At 42.2% G+C, this 21282-nt stretch overlaps 1 protein-coding gene across 1 annotated transcript; it reads left to right on the top strand.

The window, feature by feature from the left end:
* Positions 1–5103: 5103 nt before the first annotated feature.
* On the top strand, positions 5104–21280 carry LOC115140947 (phosphatidylserine lipase ABHD16A-like). Its single transcript, XM_029679465.2, has 19 exons — positions 5104–5257; positions 5658–5714; positions 5944–6010; positions 6283–6369; positions 6711–6796; positions 7008–7081; positions 7275–7385; positions 10747–10861; positions 12970–13071; positions 13223–13286; positions 13454–13503; positions 13863–13986; positions 14203–14307; positions 14547–14610; positions 18242–18298; positions 18402–18464; positions 18653–18828; positions 20001–20047; positions 20240–21280. Exons 1-19 carry the CDS (start codon positions 5156–5158, stop codon positions 20321–20323), a joined length of 1635 nt encoding a protein of 544 aa, XP_029535325.1. The 5' UTR covers positions 5104–5155; the 3' UTR covers positions 20324–21280.
* Positions 21281–21282: the final 2 nt, after the last annotated feature.

Genomic DNA, 21282 nt, shown 5'->3' with positions numbered 1-21282 from the left:
GAAACATTTTAAAAAGCAGGCATTGAATATCCATTTGAGGATGGTGAAGTTATTAATTACACTTTGGATGGTGTATCAATACACCCAGTCAGTTCAAAGATACAGGCGTCCTTCCTAACTCAGTTGCCGGAGAGGAAAGAAACCGCTCAGGGATTTCACCATGAGGCCAATGGTGACTTCAAAACAGTTCAAGTTTAATGGCCGTGATAGGAGAAAACTGAGGACGGATCAACACCATCGTACTCCACAATACTAACCTAAATGACAGAGTGAAAGGAAGGAAGCCTGTACAGAATAAAAATATTCCAAAACATGCATCCTGTTTGCAATAAGGCACTAAAATAAAACTGGAAGAAATGTGGCAATAGAAATTAGCTTTAAGTCCTGAATACAAAGCCCTATGTTTGGGGCAAATACAACACATCACTGAGTACCACTCTTCATGGTGAGTATGCTTATTATCAGCAAGGACTAGGGAGTTTAAAAAAGTAGTGGCGCAGCGGTCTAAGGCACTACATCGCAGTGCTAGAGGTGTCACTACAGATCCGGGTTGGGTCCCAGGCTGTATCGCAGCCGGCTGCGACTGGGAGACCCATGAGGCGGCGCACAATTAGCCCAGTGTCGTCCGGGTTATGAGAGGGTTTGGCCAGCCAGGATGTCCTTGTCCCATCGTGCTCTAACGACTCCTGTGGCGTGCCGGGTGCATGCACGCTGACACTGTCTCCAGTTGGACGGTGTTTCCTACGACACATTGGAGCGGTTGGCTTCCGGGTTAAGTGAGCAGTGTGTCAAGTATGAGTACGGCTTGGCAGGGTCGTGTTTCTGAGGACGCATGGCTCTCGACCTTCGCCTCTCCCATGTCTGTACAGGAGTAGCAGCAATGTGACAAGACTGTAACTACCAATTAGATATCACGAAATTGGGGAGAAAAGGGGTAAAAAGTACAAAAATATTATATATTATATATATATATATACATATGTCGGAAGTTTACATACACTTAGGTTGGAGTCATTAAAATGCATTTTTCAACCACTCCACAAATTTATAAACAAACTATAGTTTTGGCAAGTTGATTAGGACATCTACTTGTGCATGACACAAGTCATTTTGCCAACAATTGTTTACAGACAGATTATTTAACTTATAATTCACTGTATCACAATTTCAGTGGGTCAGAAGTTTACATACACTAAGTTGACTGTGTCTTTAAACAGCTTGGAAAATTCCATAAAATGATATTATGGCTTTAGAATCATCTGATGGGCTAATTGACATCATTTGAGACAATTGGAGGTGTACCTGTGGATGTATTTCAAGGCCTACCTTCAAACTCAGTGCCTCTTCACTTGACATCATAGAAAATCAAAAGAAATCAGCAAGAAGTCTGGTTCATCCTTGGGAGCCATTTTTAAATGCCTGAAGGTACCACGTTTATCTGTACAAACAATAACACTCAAGTATAAACACCATGGAACCACGCAGCCGTCATACCGCTCAGGAAGGAGATGAGTTCTGTCTCCTAGAGATGAACGTACTTTTGTGCGAAAGTGCAAACCAATCCCAGAACAACAGCAAAGGACATTGTGAAGATGCTGGAGGAAACCGGTATAAAAGTATCTATATCTACAGTAAAACGAGTCCTATATCGACATAATCTGAAAGGCCGCTCAGCAAGGAAGAAGCCACTCCTCCAAAACCGCCATAAAAAAGCCTGACTACGGTTTGCAACTGCACATGGGGACAAAGATTGTACTTTTTGGAGAAATGTCCTCTGGTCTGATGAAACAAAAATATATTTTTTTGGCCATAATGACCATCATTATGTTTGGAGGAAAAAGGGGGATCCTTGCAAGCCAAAGAACACCATCCCAACCGTGATGCACGGGGGTGGCAGCATCATGTTGTGGGGGTGCTTTGCTGCAGGAGGTACTGGTGCACTTCACAAAATAGATGGCATCATGATAAAGGAAAATTATGTGGATATATTGAAGCAACATCTCAAGACATCAGTCAGGAAGTTAAAGCTTGGTCGCAAAGGGGTCCTCCAAATGGACAATGACCCCAAGCATACTTCCAAAGTTGTGGCAAAATGGCTCAAGGACAACAAAGTCAAGGTATTGGAGTTGTCGCGACTTCAGCCGAAGTCGGTCCCTCTCCTTGTTCGGGCGGCGTTCGGCGGTCGACGTCACCGGCCTACAAACCTGACTCAGTTACACCAGCTCTGTCAGGAGGAATGAGCCAAAATGTACCCAACCTAAACACACCCAGCCTGGAGGTGTGCTTGGGTCAATGTGCTGTTGAAAAACAAATGATAGTCCCACTAAGCATAAACCAGATGGGATGGCGTATCGCTGCAGAATGCTGGTGTGGTGGTAGCCACGCTGTTTAAGTGTGCCTTGAATTCTAAATAAATCACTGACAGTGACAACAAAGTAAACCCACACCATCACACCTCCTCCTCCTTGCCTCACAGTGGGAACCACACATGCAAAGATCACCCGTTCACCTACTCTGCATCTCACAAAGACAGCAGTTTTTACCAAAAATCTCAAATTTGGACTCATCAGACCAGACAGATTTCCACCAGTCTAATGTCCATTGTTTGTATTTCTTGGCCGAAGCAAGTCTCTTCTTATTATTGGTGTCCTTTAGTAGTGGTTTCTTTGCAGTAATTTGACCATGAAGGCCTGATTCACGCAGTCTCCTCTGAACAGTTGATGTTGAGATGTGTCTGTTACTTGAACTCTGTGAAGAATTTATTTGGGCTGCAATTTGTGAGGCTGGTAACTCTAATGAACTTATCCTCTGCAGCAGAGGTAACTCTGGGTTTTCCTTTATTGTGGCGGTCCTCATGAGAACCAGTTTCATCATTGCACTTGATGGTTTTAGCGACTGCACTTGAAGAAACTTTCAAAGTTCATGAAATTCCCTGCATTGACTGACCTTCATGTCTTAAAGTAATGATGGACTGTCATTTCTATTTGCTTTTTTTGAGCTGTTCTTGCCATAATATGGACTTGGTCTTTTACCAAATATGGCTATCTTCAATATACCAACCCTACCTTGTCACAACACAACTGATTGGCTCAAACGCATTAAGAAGGAAAAAAATTCCACAAATTAACCTTTAACAAGGCACACCTGTTAATTGAAATGTATTCCGGGTGACTACCTCGTGAAGCTGGTTGAGAGCATGCCAAGAGTATGCAAAGCTGTCATCAAGGCAAAGGGTGGCTACTTTGAAGAATCTCAAATACAAAATATTTTTTGATTTGTTTAATACTTTTTTGGTTTCTACATGATTCCATATGTGTTATCTCATAGTTTTGATGTATTCGCTATTATTCTACAATTTCGAAAATAGTACAAAAAAATAAAAACAAAAAAATGAGCAGGTGTGTCCAAACTTTTGACTGGTTCTGTATATATAAATGGAATAGAGCTAAGCACTGGAAAAATCCTAGAGGAAAACATGTTTTCACTTCTTTCATTATGGGTTATTTTGTGTTAGATGGGTGAGAACATTTTGGAATTCAGGCTGTAACGGAAAAATGTGGAATAAGTCAAAGGGTATGAAGTATATGGTGACATTGATCACTGGCCATAGGGAAAGATCTGGGCTCGGGGAAATGTAAACCTTCACCTTGGACTTTTGGTCTGTCTGTTTCAATAAACATCACCAAATAAACGGGTCAAATGAATCTTTATTGTCTGTTATCAAACCAAATGTCACTGTCACAATTGTGTTATTGCAGCATTTATTACGACAGTAAAATTAATAATTATTTATCCTAAAACTCATGCATGGAAAGTGACAAGTTCTTCTGAGAAAGGGTTGAGATGGTGGAAGTGTTGTTTGAAGATGAAAGCGCGTCGAGTACAGCTAGTGAGAAAGATGAGTGGACAACAGTGAAGCCCAAGAATAGTACAAAAACAGCTAAAATAATTTTGGAAAATTAGTCGTTGCTTGTTGGAGTACGTTTATTGGATAAGTATGTTCATTGGGAAATCCTTATGAAGCCACTAGGATTGTGAAGAAAAAGTGGGAAAGTGGATGCAGTCAAAGTAACCAGGAGTGTTTTATGGTGTTAAGCACGTTGTGACATCTGCTGATGTAAAAATACTTTATAAATACATTTGATTTGATATCGTGTGTATCTAAAGAGCAAAAGGAGGGTGCATTGTTGCTTGTGAAATGATCGATGCATGAAGTGAACAGCTTTGATTTTTGGAGCAGAGCCCCGGTAAATGGTGGTATCTTTTGCGTCCCATTGGACATTGATAATCAATATCTTAGGCAAAACAAATCCAGGAGTAGTTCATGCACGTCACGACCCGTATGGAGAATTGGGGGAAAAGGAGCAAGGTTTATCTGTATTATTGATGTTTGATGAAGGGTTTCTACCTCCCTATGTGAAGCTGGAATATATAAGATACCCCATAAGAGCGTTCGTGCAAAACCCGATGCAATGAAATACATTTTAAAAGTTGTAGTTTGGCCACGTGTGAAGTGTTTGCAGACGGAAGGAATATGCTATTGAATGTAAAATGTTGCAACTGTGGTGGAGATCATATTTACGAATTCCCAAAGTGCCCTGTGAAAAATGTTGATGTGTCAAGGATCAGGGCTGTACAGCAAATATCTTATATGGAGGCGGTGAAGAGAGTTGAAGGGGCAACAGCCCACAGTTCTGAAGAAGATATGGCGGTGGATGCACCGCAAATGTTACACATCAAAGTGATCTGGATACACTTACTGTGAAGAAGGTGGATTGTGTAGCATTTATATACACATTATTAATTGTACTGCACAAGTGTCCAAGAAGCAGAGAAGACTTCATGGCAGACGCACTGCAAGGACTACTTTGGCCAGAAAATATGCCACCCTCACAGGATCTTTCTGAGCCTGTGTACGTAACTGATTAGAACAGAAAAGCAGGCTGATTTAGTTTAATTAAAAATGTGTTATTGAAAGTTTGTATGGATTTATTTGTACCTAGCATTATTTCCTTTTTGGGATATTTATTATCCACCTGTACAGTAGGTGGCGGTATGCACATATAATGGTTGCGAAAGCTATTATACTAAAGAAGAAAACGCTTGAACTTTGTATGTTTGGAATTTATGTCCTGTGTCGGCTACCGGAGGAAGAATGGCCGGCTGGATGTGGTTTCGTTGCTTTTTGGGGCCTCATCTCCAGAGAGTGCACCGTTCACAGGAGGAGTCCCGACCCGAAGGAAGAGCAGGCAGGAGGGTAGGCTCACGGCAGATACCGTGTTTGTGACCGACCAGGAAGGGCTAGGAATGTAACTTTGGTCGACGCTAGCACTAGCTCCGGCCAGGATGTGTCAGTACGTGTTATTGAAACTGCTGTCAATCACTGACCGGTGACAATGTGAAAAATGATGCATAGTTAACACATTTGGGAATGTTCAGCTAGATTCCAAGGAGAATCAAGTATACTGGCTATCTTTGTGTTGTTGCAGGTGAGCATGCTAGCAAGCACGTAACCTAAGCCGCTTTTAGCTATGCTAGGTAGCTAACGTTAGCTGTACTAGCTAGGCAGGGAAATCATTGCAGTTATCCAGTTAGCTGGCTTGGCTAGTCACCACTCATTTAGCAGCTAACTACTTCCCTTTCTCTTACAACCCCAGGGATGGACTTATCAACCCAAGAGCCTGGAGAAACACACTGACAGCATCCTCGGATGGGTCAGTATATAACTAGCAAGTTACCACAAGTTGTATCAAATTGTTGATCATTAATCTGTTTTTGATTAGCTAGAGAACAAACTTTATTTTACTATTACACTATTGTTTTTGCATAAATTGAAGCCACAAGTAAAGACAAGTAGCACACTCACATAGCTATACAGGTAGTCTATACATTCTCATACTTTGTGTTGAGATGTAACTGTTCTCTTGTGTGTTCTCCCTCCAGGCATCAGCTTTGTGGTCTCTGTCATACTACAGCTCCCCTCTCCTCCTCTGCTACCTTTACAGAAAAGGTAGTGTGTGTGTGTGTGTGTGTGTGTGTGTTCGCTCATGCGATATGAAAGGTAATAAAACATGACTCATGCAGTAATGCTCTTATTGGGTTTAACTATCAATACCACCCAGCTGTAGTGTAGTAGGTAAGTATTGGTACTGGCTAGTGGTGTTATAGTTTGACGTAGGACATGTGTGCATGCTTTAGTGCAAGAAAGAGGAAGCAAATGGCTATTACTAGCCTAATTGTTTGTGTAGTGTTCGTAGCCCTAACTGTTGCTGTGTGTTTCAGGGTACATCTGCAGCAGTAAGCTGGTACCAGTCAGTCAGTATGTGGGAACTGTAATGGTTTGTCTGCTGGGAGTCGCCTTTCTGAGAGGTGAGAACTTTACCACTCTTTTTACTGAACTTGTATTGCTCTTCCTGGATTGGTCTGGTTTGAGAAATCCTCTGTGTTCAATGCTCCCCCACCCACCCCAATAAAATATTATAGCATCTCAAACCTAATTGTAGAGAATGTAGTGTCTGGTGTTCTTCATCTACTGAACAGATATTGGATTGTGTGTGACTAGGCTACAGGTAACTACGATTGCATTCCTGTGGGGGTTACGATTTCACACACTGACTCCCTCACAAGGTGTGTCTGTCAGGTACACTAAGTACACCACTGAGACTCTCTCTGGCACTCGCTGCTTCTCTCTCCCTTTCCCTCCCTCTCAGGTTGGGGACGGTGGAGGAACTCTGAGTATCAACAGTTCATCTCCATTCTGGAGGAAACCAGGAAGAACCACACGCCTAGCAACAAGGTAACACTGCTATGGCAACAGCTTGTCAACAGTTGGGCTGCTTCTCAAATGACACCTTACTCCCCATATGGTGTGTTATGTCTAACCAGTACCCTATATGTCATTTGATATTATTTTCAGGCCTGTTTTGCTAGTGGTTGTCAATCTTGAATTCAAGAAACAAGCCACAGCTATTCTTTCTGATCACTAATTTTGAATGTACTGTCTGTAGAAAAAGCTGGCCTGCTATGATTTTGACTTCTCTCACTGGCCGGCAGACTTCAGCTGGGAAGAAGTTAGCAATCCGTGAGTTGTGTGTGTAATTTGCGTACTGATTGTGAGCCTTTTACACGTGTTCATTTTTACACTGTGATTGTAGTTTTTTGGTATGAAATACACCAGGTGATACAGTAAAATGTAAACAGGATGTCTGGGTTATGATTTGAGAGTAAGGCTCTATTTTCACTATATAACTCCCTTCTAACATCCTGTGTGACAGGAAGCTGCTGTCCAAGGCAGGAGTGTCTCTACTGAAGCCAGAGCCCAAACTGAGAGGGGCAGCAGACAGCGTGCTCAACTCTTTACGCACTCTACCATGCCACATCGTCAGGTATAGACCGACTACAATATCCAAAATACACTGTACTCTACCAGGGCTCGACATTACAATTTTTAGCCACTTGTTCTTTGGACAAGTAGGACAGGGTTATTTATTAAAATGTTTAACTTGTGCGAAAATGTTATTTTTGGGGGGCGGGGTGGCAAAAGGTGACTGAAAATTGTTGTATGATGTAAAATATCCTTCATTACTAGGGTAGCCTAGTGGTTAGAGTGTTGGACTAGTAACCGGAAGGTTGTTCAAGTTCAAACCCCCGAGCTGACAAGGTACAAATCTGTCGTTCTGCCCCTGAACAGGCAGTAAACCCACTGTTCCTAGGCCGTCATTGAAAATAAGAATTTGTTCTTAACTGACTTGCCTAGTTAAATAAAGGTAAAGTAAATAAAACATAAAACTTATCTTCTGCCATTGTGGCCTTGAGCACGACACTTAAAAGACTACTGTTTAAAACGCATGTGGTCCGTCAACCCTCCATCTGGAGAGCTACCTGGTGTGCAGACTTTGGATCCAAACCTGCACAAATACACCAGTCAGCTTATCAAGGTCCTGTTGAGCAGCTGATTATTTTTTGAGCAGGGCTGGAGCGAAAGCCTGCACACCCAGTAGCTGTCCTGGAGGATGGTTTGTCCACCCTGCAACATTACAATTACAACCAAATACTTTGTCTTTATACAATGATTCCCTCGTTAAATGAACCAGGGATCAAATGGCTAAGGTTGGTGAGGTAGCTAACTAAGATGTTTTATCTATTTGTAAGGTTAAAATATTCAGTGTTCAGGGAAGATCTTGACAACATTGTTACTTGTCAATTAGGCTATTCTAAGAATACGTATTTGTAACTTTGTCAGAATTACATAGCCAGAATTGAATAGATGAGAATCCTAGCTAATATTGAGGGCTTGCGGCTGTTTTACAACAGAAGTATGCCGCATTTGGTTTCATCAACTGCACCCGTATCAACTGTGTCCCCCATTTGCGGTTATACAAAAGTGCCAGTGGAAAGTTATTTTAGGACGTCGGACATGACAATGACATTAATACATGCTAAGTAGTTAACTAGCAAGATAACCAGCCAAACTACACTATGTTTTGAATTGGCTATCTAGTTAGTCTGTTGTGTATCTCTCTCTCTCTATATAGATATAGATATATAATATAGATATAGATATATAATATAGATATTATAGATATATAGATATTATATAGATATATATAATATATATATATATATGAAAATCCTGGAAAAATCATGGGGTGTGTGTCACCTGTGTGTGCCAGTGGGTTGTTGCCAGAGGAGAGACTTGCGCAGCAAGGATTTTCATTGCTGACCAAAAATAAGCTATAAGTGGGCAAATGACTCACTAACAAGCAATGAATATCAACAAATGTGCACATGCGGTTCGCTTTGATCTCAAACGCATCTCTCGACTACCTGATTGAAAGACCACTCGTGCTTGTCAATACAGGCTTTCAATAATTCTATGCCGATGCGCTCCGCATAGATTGGGAGAACAGTGTAACGCTACATGTGGAGGACACAGATCCAGTTCTGAATGGACTACCCTAATTTATATTGTGATTTATTTTATTTGTCCATTCGGACAACTTAAATCTATATTCTTCTTGTTCGCCATTTCTTTTTTAAATATTGTTTTTACTTGCCCTGGTCAAGCGTGAATGTCGACCCCTGTCTGCCATGCCACTTTGTCAGGTATAAACAGACTACGAAACCCACAACACACTGTACCCTACCGTGCTACATCGTCAAGTACTAAACTACACTGAACAAAAATAGAAATGCAATATTCAACGAATTCAACGTTTTTTTGTTGTTTATATTAGAAAATCAGTCAATTTAAATAGGTTCATTAGGCCTTATGGATTTCACATGACTGGGAATACAGATATGCATCTGTTGGTCATAACTTTAAAAAAGAAATAGGGGTGTGTATCAGAACCAGTCATTTTTTTGGTATGGCCACCATTTGCCTCATGCAGAGCGACATATCTCATTCACATAGAGTTGATCAGGCTGTTGATTGTGGCCTCTCGGATGTTGTCCCACTCCTCTTCAATGGCTGTGCGAAGTTGCTTTATATTGGTGGGAACTGTTGTACGTGTCGATCCAGAGCATCCCAAACATGCTCAATGGGTGAGATGTCTGGTGAGTATGCAGGCCATGAAAGAACTGGGACATTTTCAGCTTCCAGAAATTGTGTACAGATCCTTGCAACATGGGACCGTGCATTATCATGCTGAAACATGAGGTGATGGCGGTGGATGAATGGCATGACAATGGGCCTTAGCTTATGCCTGGCCATACCATAACCCCGCTTTTCCCAAACTCGGTCCCCAATGGGTGCCCCCAAAACACTACACAGCTGATTCAAATAATCAAAGCTTGATGATAATTTGAATCAGCTGTGTAGTGCTAGGGCAAAAACCAAAACGTGCACCCCTTTGGTTCCCAAAGACCGATTTTTGGGAAACTGCCATAACCCCAGCAACACATTGGGGCACTTTGTTGACATCAGCAAACCGCTTACCCACACGACGCCGTACACATGGTCTGTGGTTGTGAGGCCAGTTGGACGTACTGACAATTACTCTAAAACAATGTTTGTGGCAGCTGGTAAATTTGGTAAATAAATGTAACATTCTCTGGCAACCACTCTGGTGGATGTCCCTGTAGTCGGCATGCCAATGGCACGGTCCCTCAACTTGACATCTGTGGCATTGTGTTGTGTGGCCTTTTTATTGTCCCCAGCAAAAGGTGCACCTGTGTAATGATCATGCTGTTTAATCAGCTTCTTGATATGCCCAGGCTGTGTGGTGGATGGATTATCTTGGCAAAGGAGAAATGCTCACGAACAGGGATGTAAAAAAAATAGTGCACAAAATTGGATATAAGCATTTTGTGAGTGAACGTTTATGGGATCTTTTATTTCAGCTCATGAAACACCTTACATGTTACGTTTTTATATTTTTGTTCAGTGTAAATACATTATATTCTACCACACCGTCAGGTACTAAACTAAATGCACTACATTCTACCACATCAGGCACTAAACTAAATGCACTATATTCTACCACATCAGGTACTAAACTAAATGCACTATATTCTACCATACCACATCGTCAGGTATAAACACTCAATAGACTACAATATACCACACTACCATGCAACATAATCAGATATCGTACAACACAGGTCATAATGTAACTAAATACATACAAATAATATCTCTCTGCGCCACACTTACAGCAGGCAGGCTTGGTATATTTGATTGATATTACATTACTGCCTGCTAGCCCACTGACGCTACCTTTTCTATCCCCTCCCTCTTTCTAGTTTTCTGATTGCCCACTCATTTGGGAGGAGGATTCTGTACCCTGGGTCTGTATACCTACTGCAAAGGGCTATGAGACCCATGCTACAACAGGGCCAGGCTAGACTTATAGAAGAGGTGAGTCATCACACATCACAGTAGGGTCAAGTTACATTCATTTACAATAGTTATACTTGTATTCATATACAGTGCATTCAGAAAGTATTCAGACCCCCTGACCTTTTCCACATTTTGTTATGTTACAGCCTTATTAAATACATTTTCTTCATCAATCTACACACAATACCCCATAATCACAAAGCTAAAACAGGTTTTTAGAACATGGCTTATTTACATAACTATTCAGACCCTTTGCTATGAGACTCGAAATTGAGCTCCGGTGCGTCCTATTTCCATTGATCATCCTTGAGATGTTTCTACAACTTGATTGGAGTCCATCTGTGGTGAATTCGATTGATTGGACATGATTTAGAAAGGCACACACCTGTCTATATAAGGTCCCACAGTTTTCAGAGCAAAAAAACCAAGCCGTGAGGTCGATGGAATTGTCCATAGAGCTCCGAAATAGGATTGTGTCGGCACAGATCTGGGAAAGGGTACCAAAAAATGTCTGCAGCATTGAAGGTCCCCAAGAACACACTGGCCTCTATCATTCTTAAATGGAAGAAATGTGGAACCCCAGGAGAAAGGCCTTGGTCAGGGAGGTGACCAAGAAACCGATGGTCACTCTGACAGAGTTCCTCTGGAGATGGGAGAACCTTCCAGAAGGACAACAATCTCTGCAGCACTCCACCAATCAGGCATTTGTGGTAGAGTGGCCAGATGGAAGCCACTCAGTAAAAGGTACATGATAGCCCACTTGGAGTTTGCCAGAAGTCACCTAAAGGACTCTCAGACCATGAGAAACAAGATTCTCTGGTCTGATGAAAGCAAGCTTGAACTCTTTGGTCTGAATGCCAAGCGTCATGTCTAGAGGAAACCTGGTGCCATCCCAACAGTGAAGCATGGTGGTGGCATTATCATGCTGTGGGGATGCTTTTCAGTGGTAGGGACTGGGAGACGAGTCAGGATCGAGGGCAAGATGAACGGAGAAAAGTACAGAGATCCTTGATGAAACCCTGCTCCAGAGCACTCAGGACCTCAGACTGGGATGACGGTTCACCTTCCAACAGGTCAACAACCCTAAGAACACAGCCAAGACAACGCAGGAGTGGCTTCGGGACAAGTCTCTGAATGTCCTTGAGCGGCCCAACCAGAGCCGGGATTTGAACCTGATCGAACATCTCTGGAGAGACCTGAAAAAGCTGTGCAGCGACGATCGCCCATCCAACCTGATAGAGCTTGAGAGGATCTGCAGAGAATAATGGGAGAAACTCTCCAAATACAGGTGTGCCAAGCTTGTAGTGTCGTACCCAAGAAGACTCGAGGCTGTAATCGCTGCCAAAGGTGCTTCAACAAAGTACTGAGTGAAGTCTGAATACTTATTGTGAGCGGACCAAGTAATTGGGCGTCACTCTAAAGCGGGAAGGTGGAATAAACGAGTCAGGAGTAGGTTTTCTTGATTGAACACAGTTCTCTATTGAGGGCATTTGGTCAACACAAACAACATAATCAATGAAAATCTTCCAAGGAAAAACATACATCTTCTTCTCCAGATGAAACAGGAACACAATAGGATCATCTTTAAACTACAACAAAAGTCACGGGATTGTCACCGTCTTAGTGGTTCTTCCTGGATAGCTCCTCTCTCTCGGTGGCCATCTTCCAGAGATAGTTTTCCCCCCTCTCTGCTGGTTCCATTCTCTCTCTTATAGGGGAAGGAGAGTATGTCATTAGTACCGTCAGCTGTGCTTAATTGCCTCTGGTTACCTTGTCTCCCATGCCTTGTTGGGCTACTATCCGTGAGCCCAGCCTGCCCTCTGGTGGTCCTTCCACATTATGTAAATGTGTTATTTCAGTTTGATCATTTAAAAAAATACATTTGCATGCATTTCTAAAAACCTGTTTTTGCTTTGTCATTATTTTATTGTGTGTAGCTGGAGGGAGGGGGGGGGGATTTCATCCATTTTAGAATAAGGCTGTAACGTAACAAAATGTGGAAAAAGTCAATGGGTCTGAATACTTTCAGAATGCACTGTATGCAGCCTTTATCTTATAGAACTGCGTAACTTGACGTTTCTCTTTTCCGATCCGTTTCTGTACCTCTCTCCCTCTTCTGTGTGCAGTGTGAGGGCCAGAGGAACAAGCTGGTGGCGTGTGATGGGAATGAGATTGATACCATGTTTGTGGACCGCAGAAGAGAAGAAGGACTGCACGGACAGACTCTGGTAAGGACCTGCACTAGGCTCTATGAACCATCTGAACTACATTACCCATGATTCCTCTAATAAGGAACTGGACTACAGTAGGCTCTGAACCATCAGAACTACATTACCCATGTTTCCCTGCGAGGTCTGTAGTGTTGGCTGTATGTTGTAGGTGATCTGCTGTGAGGGGAACGCAGGCTTCTATGAGGTGGGCTGTATGAACACTCCATTGGAAGGTAAGGAACCTCTGACACTTTTACACATCAAATACTTCTTTCCTACTTCCATCCTACTTACCATCTTTCGTTGTGAAGATCACTGTTCATACATGGTGGTTAACATATTCCTTAACCTGTTAAATTTAAACTAGAGCAGTATAAAGCCGTTTCTGTCTCTGTTGCAGGTGGATACTCAGTGCTTGGCTGGAACCACCCTGGCTTTGCAGGAAGCACGGTAAGCCTTAGTGTCCCTCACTCGTCCCCATCACGCGTTTGTGTGAACTTACCAGCATATTTCAACGGCATTATTAGGCAAGTTTGTCTTATGTGGAAAGTCTGGTTTGTCTACACGTGTCATTCATAGAGAAGGTTGGAAGACGCACAGTGTTCTGGGTTCAATTCCCGCAGGGGACCAGCAAGTAAAAGTAGGAAAATGTATCCAATCACTCTGGATAAGAGCTTCCGCTAAATTACTGAAATCTAAATGTCTGTGTTAGCAGCAGATTTGTTTCCGTCTCAAAATGTGCATTGACGTGAAAGTAAATGTAAAACAATAACTCTTCGTTCCCCTATCCACTCCCTTATTTCTCTCAGGGCGTACCGTTCCCCCAGAACGAGGCCAATGCCATGGATGTAGTGATCCAGTTTGCAGTGCACAAGCTGGGCTTCCAGCTCAGTGACATAATGGTGTATGCCTGGTCCATAGGGGGATTCACAGGTAGGGACCCTATTGGTATATGCAGTTTGTCTGGCCCTAGTCTGTTGTGGGAATGAGATGACCAATTTCACCAACATATTGTAAGCACCACTTCTTTATTTCTCCCCTTCTCTTCATTTTCTCTCTATCTCGCTCTTCTCGCCCACCCTCTCTCCCCCTCCCCTCTCATATTTCCTTTTCTCTTTCTCTGTCTATATATTTCTCTCTGTCTCTCAGCCAGTTGGGCTGTGATGTCCTATCCAGAGATCCAAGCGCTGGTATTGGACGCCTCCTTTGATGACCTGCTTCCGCTGGCCCTCAAGGTCATGCCCGACAGCTGGAGTGAGTCTCTCGCAGGGGTCATAGGTCAAGGCGTGGGAAAAAAACAGTGATTTCATATAAACAAATGTATTGTGTACACTTTTTTTTTTTTTCCTATTATGAGATATATTCTATAAGAATATATATATTAAGAAGTGAATACAGTCACTTTGGATAAGAGCTTCTAAAGGCCTGAGGTGTGTGTCTTTGTACGGGCTGTGTTTGGTTCAGGATCTGACAATGAAAATGGTGTGTTTCAGGGCCTCTGGTGACACACACAGTCAGGCAGTACATGAACCTCAACAGCGCAGAACAGCTCTGCAAGTAAGTGCAACACTCTTTACTCACAAAAACACTTTACACGTGTGTGTGACTGACACGAACATATCATCCATGGAAAATATTGGGTACATTTATTTGAATTGAATCACGTTTTGACAGCATCCCATTTGATTTGAACAAAACATTCCGTATATGTTTACCCATGGAAGAAGTGGTCGGAAAGGGACTTTTTGACCTGAATGCCAAAACATTCAGGGGAATAAAGGTGCCCAAAGTTGACCTATTTTGCATATCCTACCATACCATCAGATATCCATGTCTTCATCACAGGAAAATTTTAACTTTTGAGTTTGATATAAATTAAAAGCTTAAAAACAGGGTTGTCAAACTATTGTATGAATTCTAGATGTTAAATTTTTTTCCAACCTTTTTTAAAGGGTAGGAAGCATGAATTTTAACTCACCATATAACAAGTGTGGTCAGACTAAGTAGCTTAGTTGTAGTAATGATCTGGTTGCCTATAAGTACAAACATATAGTTAAGTTTTTGGGTTATTACATTTGAACTTATTTCTGGATAACTTCTAAACTACCCACAATGCACTATTTCTCAACGTCATATGGAGGATATACTCTGTGCTACGGAGTTTGTTGTCTAGTTCGGTAGCTATCTCAAGCTGGCACTTTTACTTTCTTTTCCAAAACTTAGTTTTTGCATTATTTAAACCAAATTGAACATTTCATCATTTATTTGATGTATTATATTAAGTTAAAATAAGTGTTCATTCAGTATTGTTGTAATTGTCATTATTACAAATAAATAAATAAAAATTGGCCGATTTTTGGTCCTCCAATAATCGTTATTGCCGTTGAAAAATCAATCTGTTGACCTCTAGCTAATAGAGCTCCAACGGTCCCCCCCTTGCCTCGTGAATGACATCATTACTGGTTAAAGACACAGCGTGCAGCTATATTAAATAAGCTACTTCTATGTAAATTACATTTACATTTAAGTCATTTAAATGATGTTGATCAGTACAATAAAATAACTCATCTGTAGTCCCATGAAATCAGCCAAAACAAGCTCAACTCAATGCATGCACACACACTCATATTGAATATGCATACATCTGTATTGTGTACAAAACATTGGGTTCACATGTTCTTTCCATTGCAGACTGACCAGGTGAGTCCAGGTGAAATCTATGATCCCTTATTGATGTCACGTGTTGAATCCACTTCGATCAGTGGTTCCCAAACTGGGGTACGCGCAGTGCCTTCGGGGGTAAACCAAATAAAAATGTGATTCACGTTTAAAAGTATATATATATATTTGTTACATTTTCCTTCAGATTTTCAAAACAGTCCATTTATATTTTCCAACAGGGCTATACATTTGGGTGAGTTTTTTTCTCTCGCCTGAGTAGCCTCGTTTCACTGCCAAAAATCAAATTAAACCATCTTCAGTTCAGTGAAATAACAACACAATGTCAAATACAGGTAGCCTTATCAAATAATTAGCATCCAATCACATTAACTGTTACTCTCTCGCGGGAATTCCACTAACAGTCCGTATGTAACCAAACGTAGCTGCTGCTCATGTTGGTATCTGTACTGATGGCGCAAAAGCCATGACAGGGAGACATGGGTGTGCAAGCAGTTGCTCGGTACACCGCAGCATCCGCAAAGGGAATGCCTGACCGCTTGAAAAACGTTTCACTGTCGTGTCCAAAACGTCTTTCAAGCTGTCAGGCATTCCCTTTGCGGATGCTGCGGTGTACCGAGGGGCCTTGAACTCTTGTATTTTCTGCACTATGCAATGATATGGGCAGCGACCATGTAACGATTCTGCAACATACAGCAGTGCGCTGGTTATCAAGAGGCAAAGACGAGACAATGTCAAATGTAATATAGCGAAGCACCTGAGTGAGTTGGGTACGCAATTACGCAGGTACTTTCCCCGAAACGGATGACACAAACAACTGGATTCATTATACCTTTCATGCCCTGCCTCCAGTCCACTTACCGATATCTGAACAAGAGAGCCCCATCAAAATTGCAACAAGTGGTTCTGTGAAAATTGAATTTAATCAGAAGTCACTGGCAGATTTCTGGATAGGGCTGTGCTCAGAGTATCCTGCCTTGGTAAATCTCGCTATTAAGACACTGATGCCCTTTGCAACCCCGTACCTCATGAGGGTGGATTCTCGGCCCTCAGTAGCTTGAAAATGAAATACAGGCACAGACTGTGTGGGAAATGATTTAAGACTGAGACTCTCTCCAATACAACCCAACATTGCAGAGTTATATGCATCCTTTCACACACACCCTTCTCATTAACCTGTGGTGAGTTATTCACATTTTTTGATGGAACACATTTTTGTATTTATAGGTTTTATATGTAAGATGTCTAACTAAAGAGCAAAATTATTGATTATTTGTGCCCTGGTCCTTTAAGAGCTCTGTCACAACCCAGCTCGTGGGAAGTGACAAACTCATTCTTATGTTTCATAGATGTATTGTGTGCGTGTGTGTGGCAGGCTTACAATGATAGCAAAAAAACAAATTTGGAGAGTGCGCTGACCCTGGTGCTAGAGGGGGTACGTAGGTGGAGTTTAAATGTTCGAAGGGGTACGGGACTATTAAAAAGTTTCGGAACCACTGGAGTAGATGAAGGGGAGGAGACAGGTTAAAGAAGGATTTTTAAGCCAATTGAGGCATGGATTGTGTATCTGTGTCATTCAGAGGGTGAATGGGAAAGACAAAAGATTATACTGCCTTTTCCACGATCAACAGTTTCCCATGTGTATCAAGAATGGTCCACCACCCAAAGGACATCCAGCCAACTTGAATCAAGACGGGCCACATCCCTGTGGAATGATTTCAACACCTTATGGAGTCCATGCCCTGACGAATTGAGGCTGTTCTGAGGGGGGGCTCAATATTAGGAAGGTGTTCTCAATGTTTTGTACACTGTGTATAGGCCTAGGTTACTACTTGATTTACCCAGTTTATCAATCATTCAAATACATTTCCATTATGTGAATAATTAGTCAAATTGATTGTATAATTGATTCATCCATACATAGCCGTCTCTGAAAAATGTTACAGTAAAAACTGTAAAATCTAATGATTTTGAATTTAAAAGATGCTCAACGATTGACAGTAGTCAGTAGCTGAGTTTCTGTATCAAGTGCCATTCTGTGACTGGCTAATATTCCTTTTTTGGTGTTGAGAAACATGACGGCATCTGTATTGAAGTCCATTCTGGTATTGTGACCTACTGTATTCAAGACCATGTCTCACCTGAGGGTGGGCACAACACAACTTCAGATTTAAAGTAGGGTATAAGCTACAATGTATACAAATATGAAGAACAAAAGAGTTTTACAAGTTTTTAGATAATTGTGTTTAAGTATAAAATAGTTTGGGTTTTAAATATCAATTACAACTATCTTTTCCAGTGATGAAGACAAGGATGTGTGGTATGGTGGGATATGCAAATTAATTCAACTTTGAGCACCTTTATTCTCCTGAATGTTTTGGCAAGTAGGTCCAAAAGGACACTTTCTGAGCACTTTTACAATGGGCAAATATATGTATGGGAGGTCAAAAGGGGTGCTGTTTTACCCGATGGGAGATTTTGTGACCCAAACACTCGAGTTCTTCCTTAGGTACCAGGGACCAGTGCTTCTGATCAGAAGAACCAAAGATGAAATCATTACCACCACGTGAGTCACTATGAAGGCATGAATAATGAAAAGGGCCCGTTCAGATTAGATATGCACTGGTAAATCTAGGTAGACTGGTTTCACTGACTGACTTGTGTTTCAGGGGTCCAGAAGACATCATGTCTAACAGAGGAAACAACCTCCTGCTCAAACTTCTGCAGTTCAGGTCGGTTCTCCGTCTCCAAGACCTCTCACAGGCTGTGTATGTCTATGTACACATTGTCCACTACAGACCTGATTATCCACAACCTCACACAGACGGCTATGGTGTTGCCTTGTACCATATACATACACTAGGAACAGTGTGTGAGCGATGTGTTTCTGTTCAAACCCTTTCTGATGTCATATCTTCAGGTACCCCAAGGTGATGACAGACGATGGAGTCAGGGCCATCAGAGCATGGCTGGCAGCCTCCAACCACGTAGAAGAGGCAGCGGTGTACAGTAGCTATGAGGTGGATGATGACTGGTGTGTGTCTGTACTGCAGTCGTATAAGACGGAGAGAGACGTTTTCTTCCCCTGGAGCGTTGGTAGGACTGCTCCTCAATGACAACACCATTACAACTGTTTGAGTTAGATTACAATCTCCCTAGATGAATTACCTGATGGAATTTATGTTGGTCTTTGTCCTTTTATCAAAAGGGTTTGTTCACTGCCCCTTAGACGCTCCTTTCTGCCAGAGGTAGTAAAAGTAAAGATACCTTAATATAAAATGACCCAGTAAAAGTCTAGAAATATCAGATTTTAAATGGTAAATTGTCATACTTGAGTAAAAGTACAAAGTAAATGCTATACATCAAACCAGACGACACAATGAACTTTTTTTGACAGCCAGGGGCAGCTGCAACATTCGGACATCATTTACATTCAGTGAGTCCGCCAGATCAGAGGCAGTAGGGATGACCAGGGACGTTCTCTGTTTAGTGAGTCCGCCAGATCAGAGGCAGTAGGGATGACCAGGGACGTTCAGTGAGTTCGCCAGATCAGAGGCAGTAGGGATGACCAGGGACGTTCTGTTTAGTGAGTCCGCCAGATCAGAGGCAGTAGGGATGACCAGGGACGTTCTCTGTTTAGTGAGTCCGCCAGATCAGAGGCAGTAGGGATGACCAGGGACGTTCTCTGTTTAGTGAGTCCGCCAGATCAGAGGCAGTAGGGATGACCAGGGACGTTCTCTGTTTAGTGAGTCCGCCAGATCAGAGGCAGTAGGGATGACCAGGGACGTTCAGTGAGTCCGCCAGATCAGAGGCAGTAGGGATGACCAGGACGTTCTGTTTAGTGAGTCCGCCAGATCAGAGGCAGTAGGGATGACCAGGGACTTTCTCTTGATGTGTGTGAATTGGACCTTTTTCCTGTCCTGCTAAGCATTCAAATTGTAACTAGTACTTTTGGGTCTCTGGGAAAATGTATGGAGTAAAAATGACAATTTTCTTTAGGAATGTAGTGAAGTACAGAGACCCAAAAAACTACTTAAGTAGTACTTTACACCACTGCTCTCTGAGATTGTATCTATATATATTTTTTAAACTACGCATGTCAGTTAAGAACAAATTCTTATTTACAATGACTGCCTACCAAAAGGCCCCCTGTGGGGACGGGGGCTGTGATTAAAAATAGGACAAAACACAACACTGCATAAAGAGACCTAAAACAACCTATATAAACACACGTGTCATTTTTAAGCCTTTCCTGTTTGTTTTGTCAGGTGAGGACATGACACTGGAGGGAAGACGACAGCTGGCTCTCTTCCTGGTGAGAAACAACTTCTTCCATTGTTCACCCTCTACCACATGACTTGCGTTCTACATCTGATTCCCTTTTTATATGTTGAGTGGCAAGTGGGCTTCCGTAAGACAAAATCTACAGATTAATTTATTGGGAATGTTATCTCCTATATTGTCCCCCCCCCATCTGTTTCATCACTTGTTCCCTCTCTCTTCTCAGGCACGGAAGTACATGCGGAACTTCGACTCAACTCACTGCACTCCTCTCCCTTACTCTGAATTCGCTGCCCCTTGGGGACTGTAAGTGTTGACGGATGGATAGAAACGAGAAGCAAAGATGCAGGCGACACCAACCAATCAGAAGAGGTATACAGAGCATGGATTGAATATCTATGGGAGGTGTTCAAGGCAGCCTACACCCAGACGGTATTCGAACGTTGTGACCCTGCCCACCTGTGGGGGAAATCATCTGTTACCCCATTGGCTCACAGCAAAAACTTGTCTACTTGTTTTAATCAATTACAAAACTATATGTTTAAAGATTACTACTTAGAAAAACATAATTTTGCCTCATGCCCCTTATGACCGGAACATCAACAACAAACGGACTGACGTTAAACAATGCTTTCCACACACACAGCCTACTTACATTCTGCGTCCCCACTCCAAATAGCCTGAAGCCACAAGGTTCTTCTCATAGGCTCTATTTCCCTACGTTGGGAGCATTGTGAACAGTCTGTTGTGATTTTTGACCTGGCTACATGCACATTGAACAACACAGCAGCTTTTTGGAATGTTTTGTTAATTCTGTAAAAAAAAAAAAGCTCTTTTCCAATGGGATGAATGGTAAAGAATAGTTTGTTTTCCCAATTTCTGGGCGTGGTCTAGGGGGTTGTGGTATATGGCCAACATACCACAGCTAAGGGCTGTAACCAGGAACTCCGCAAGATCAGCCCTTAGCTGTGGTATGTTGGCCATATACCCCCTCGGGCCTTATTGCTTAAATATACACTGCCGTCCTCAAACTAGATATTTAAAATACTCCCTTCCATAAAGTAAGCACTGATCTCTAGGTAGTTGGATAAAAGGCTCCATTCTATTGCCTGACTACATTACTAAAAGGAATAAGGAGCTCGTTCCCTCCCTCTGGCTGCATTTTTAAAAGTATACAAATACAGCCAGGCAATCCTCACGTTCTAAAGCGTGGCACTGTCATTATGAACAAAACTGGGTCCTGTTAAATAAAATGTTGGCAAAATCATT

Source organism: Oncorhynchus nerka, linkage group LG14 (assembly GCF_034236695.1).
Source record: "Oncorhynchus nerka isolate Pitt River linkage group LG14, Oner_Uvic_2.0, whole genome shotgun sequence".
NCBI classification, from domain to species: Eukaryota; Metazoa; Chordata; class Actinopteri; order Salmoniformes; family Salmonidae; genus Oncorhynchus; species Oncorhynchus nerka.
Note: the sequence above shows the minus strand (reverse complement) of the source record. Positions and strands in the feature narration are given on the sequence as shown.

Coding starts and splice junctions, on each gene's coding strand:
- LOC115140947 (XM_029679465.2), top strand. CDS start 5,156: ATGGCCGGCTGGATGTGGTTTCGTTGCTTTTTGGGGCCTCATCTCCAG. Junction 6,797..7,007: donor ACCACACGCCTAGCAACAAG/GTAACACTGCTA, acceptor TACTGTCTGTAG/AAAAAGCTGGCCTGCTATGA. Junction 20,048..20,239: donor GACAGCTGGCTCTCTTCCTG/GTGAGAAACAAC, acceptor CTCTCTTCTCAG/GCACGGAAGTACATGCGGAA.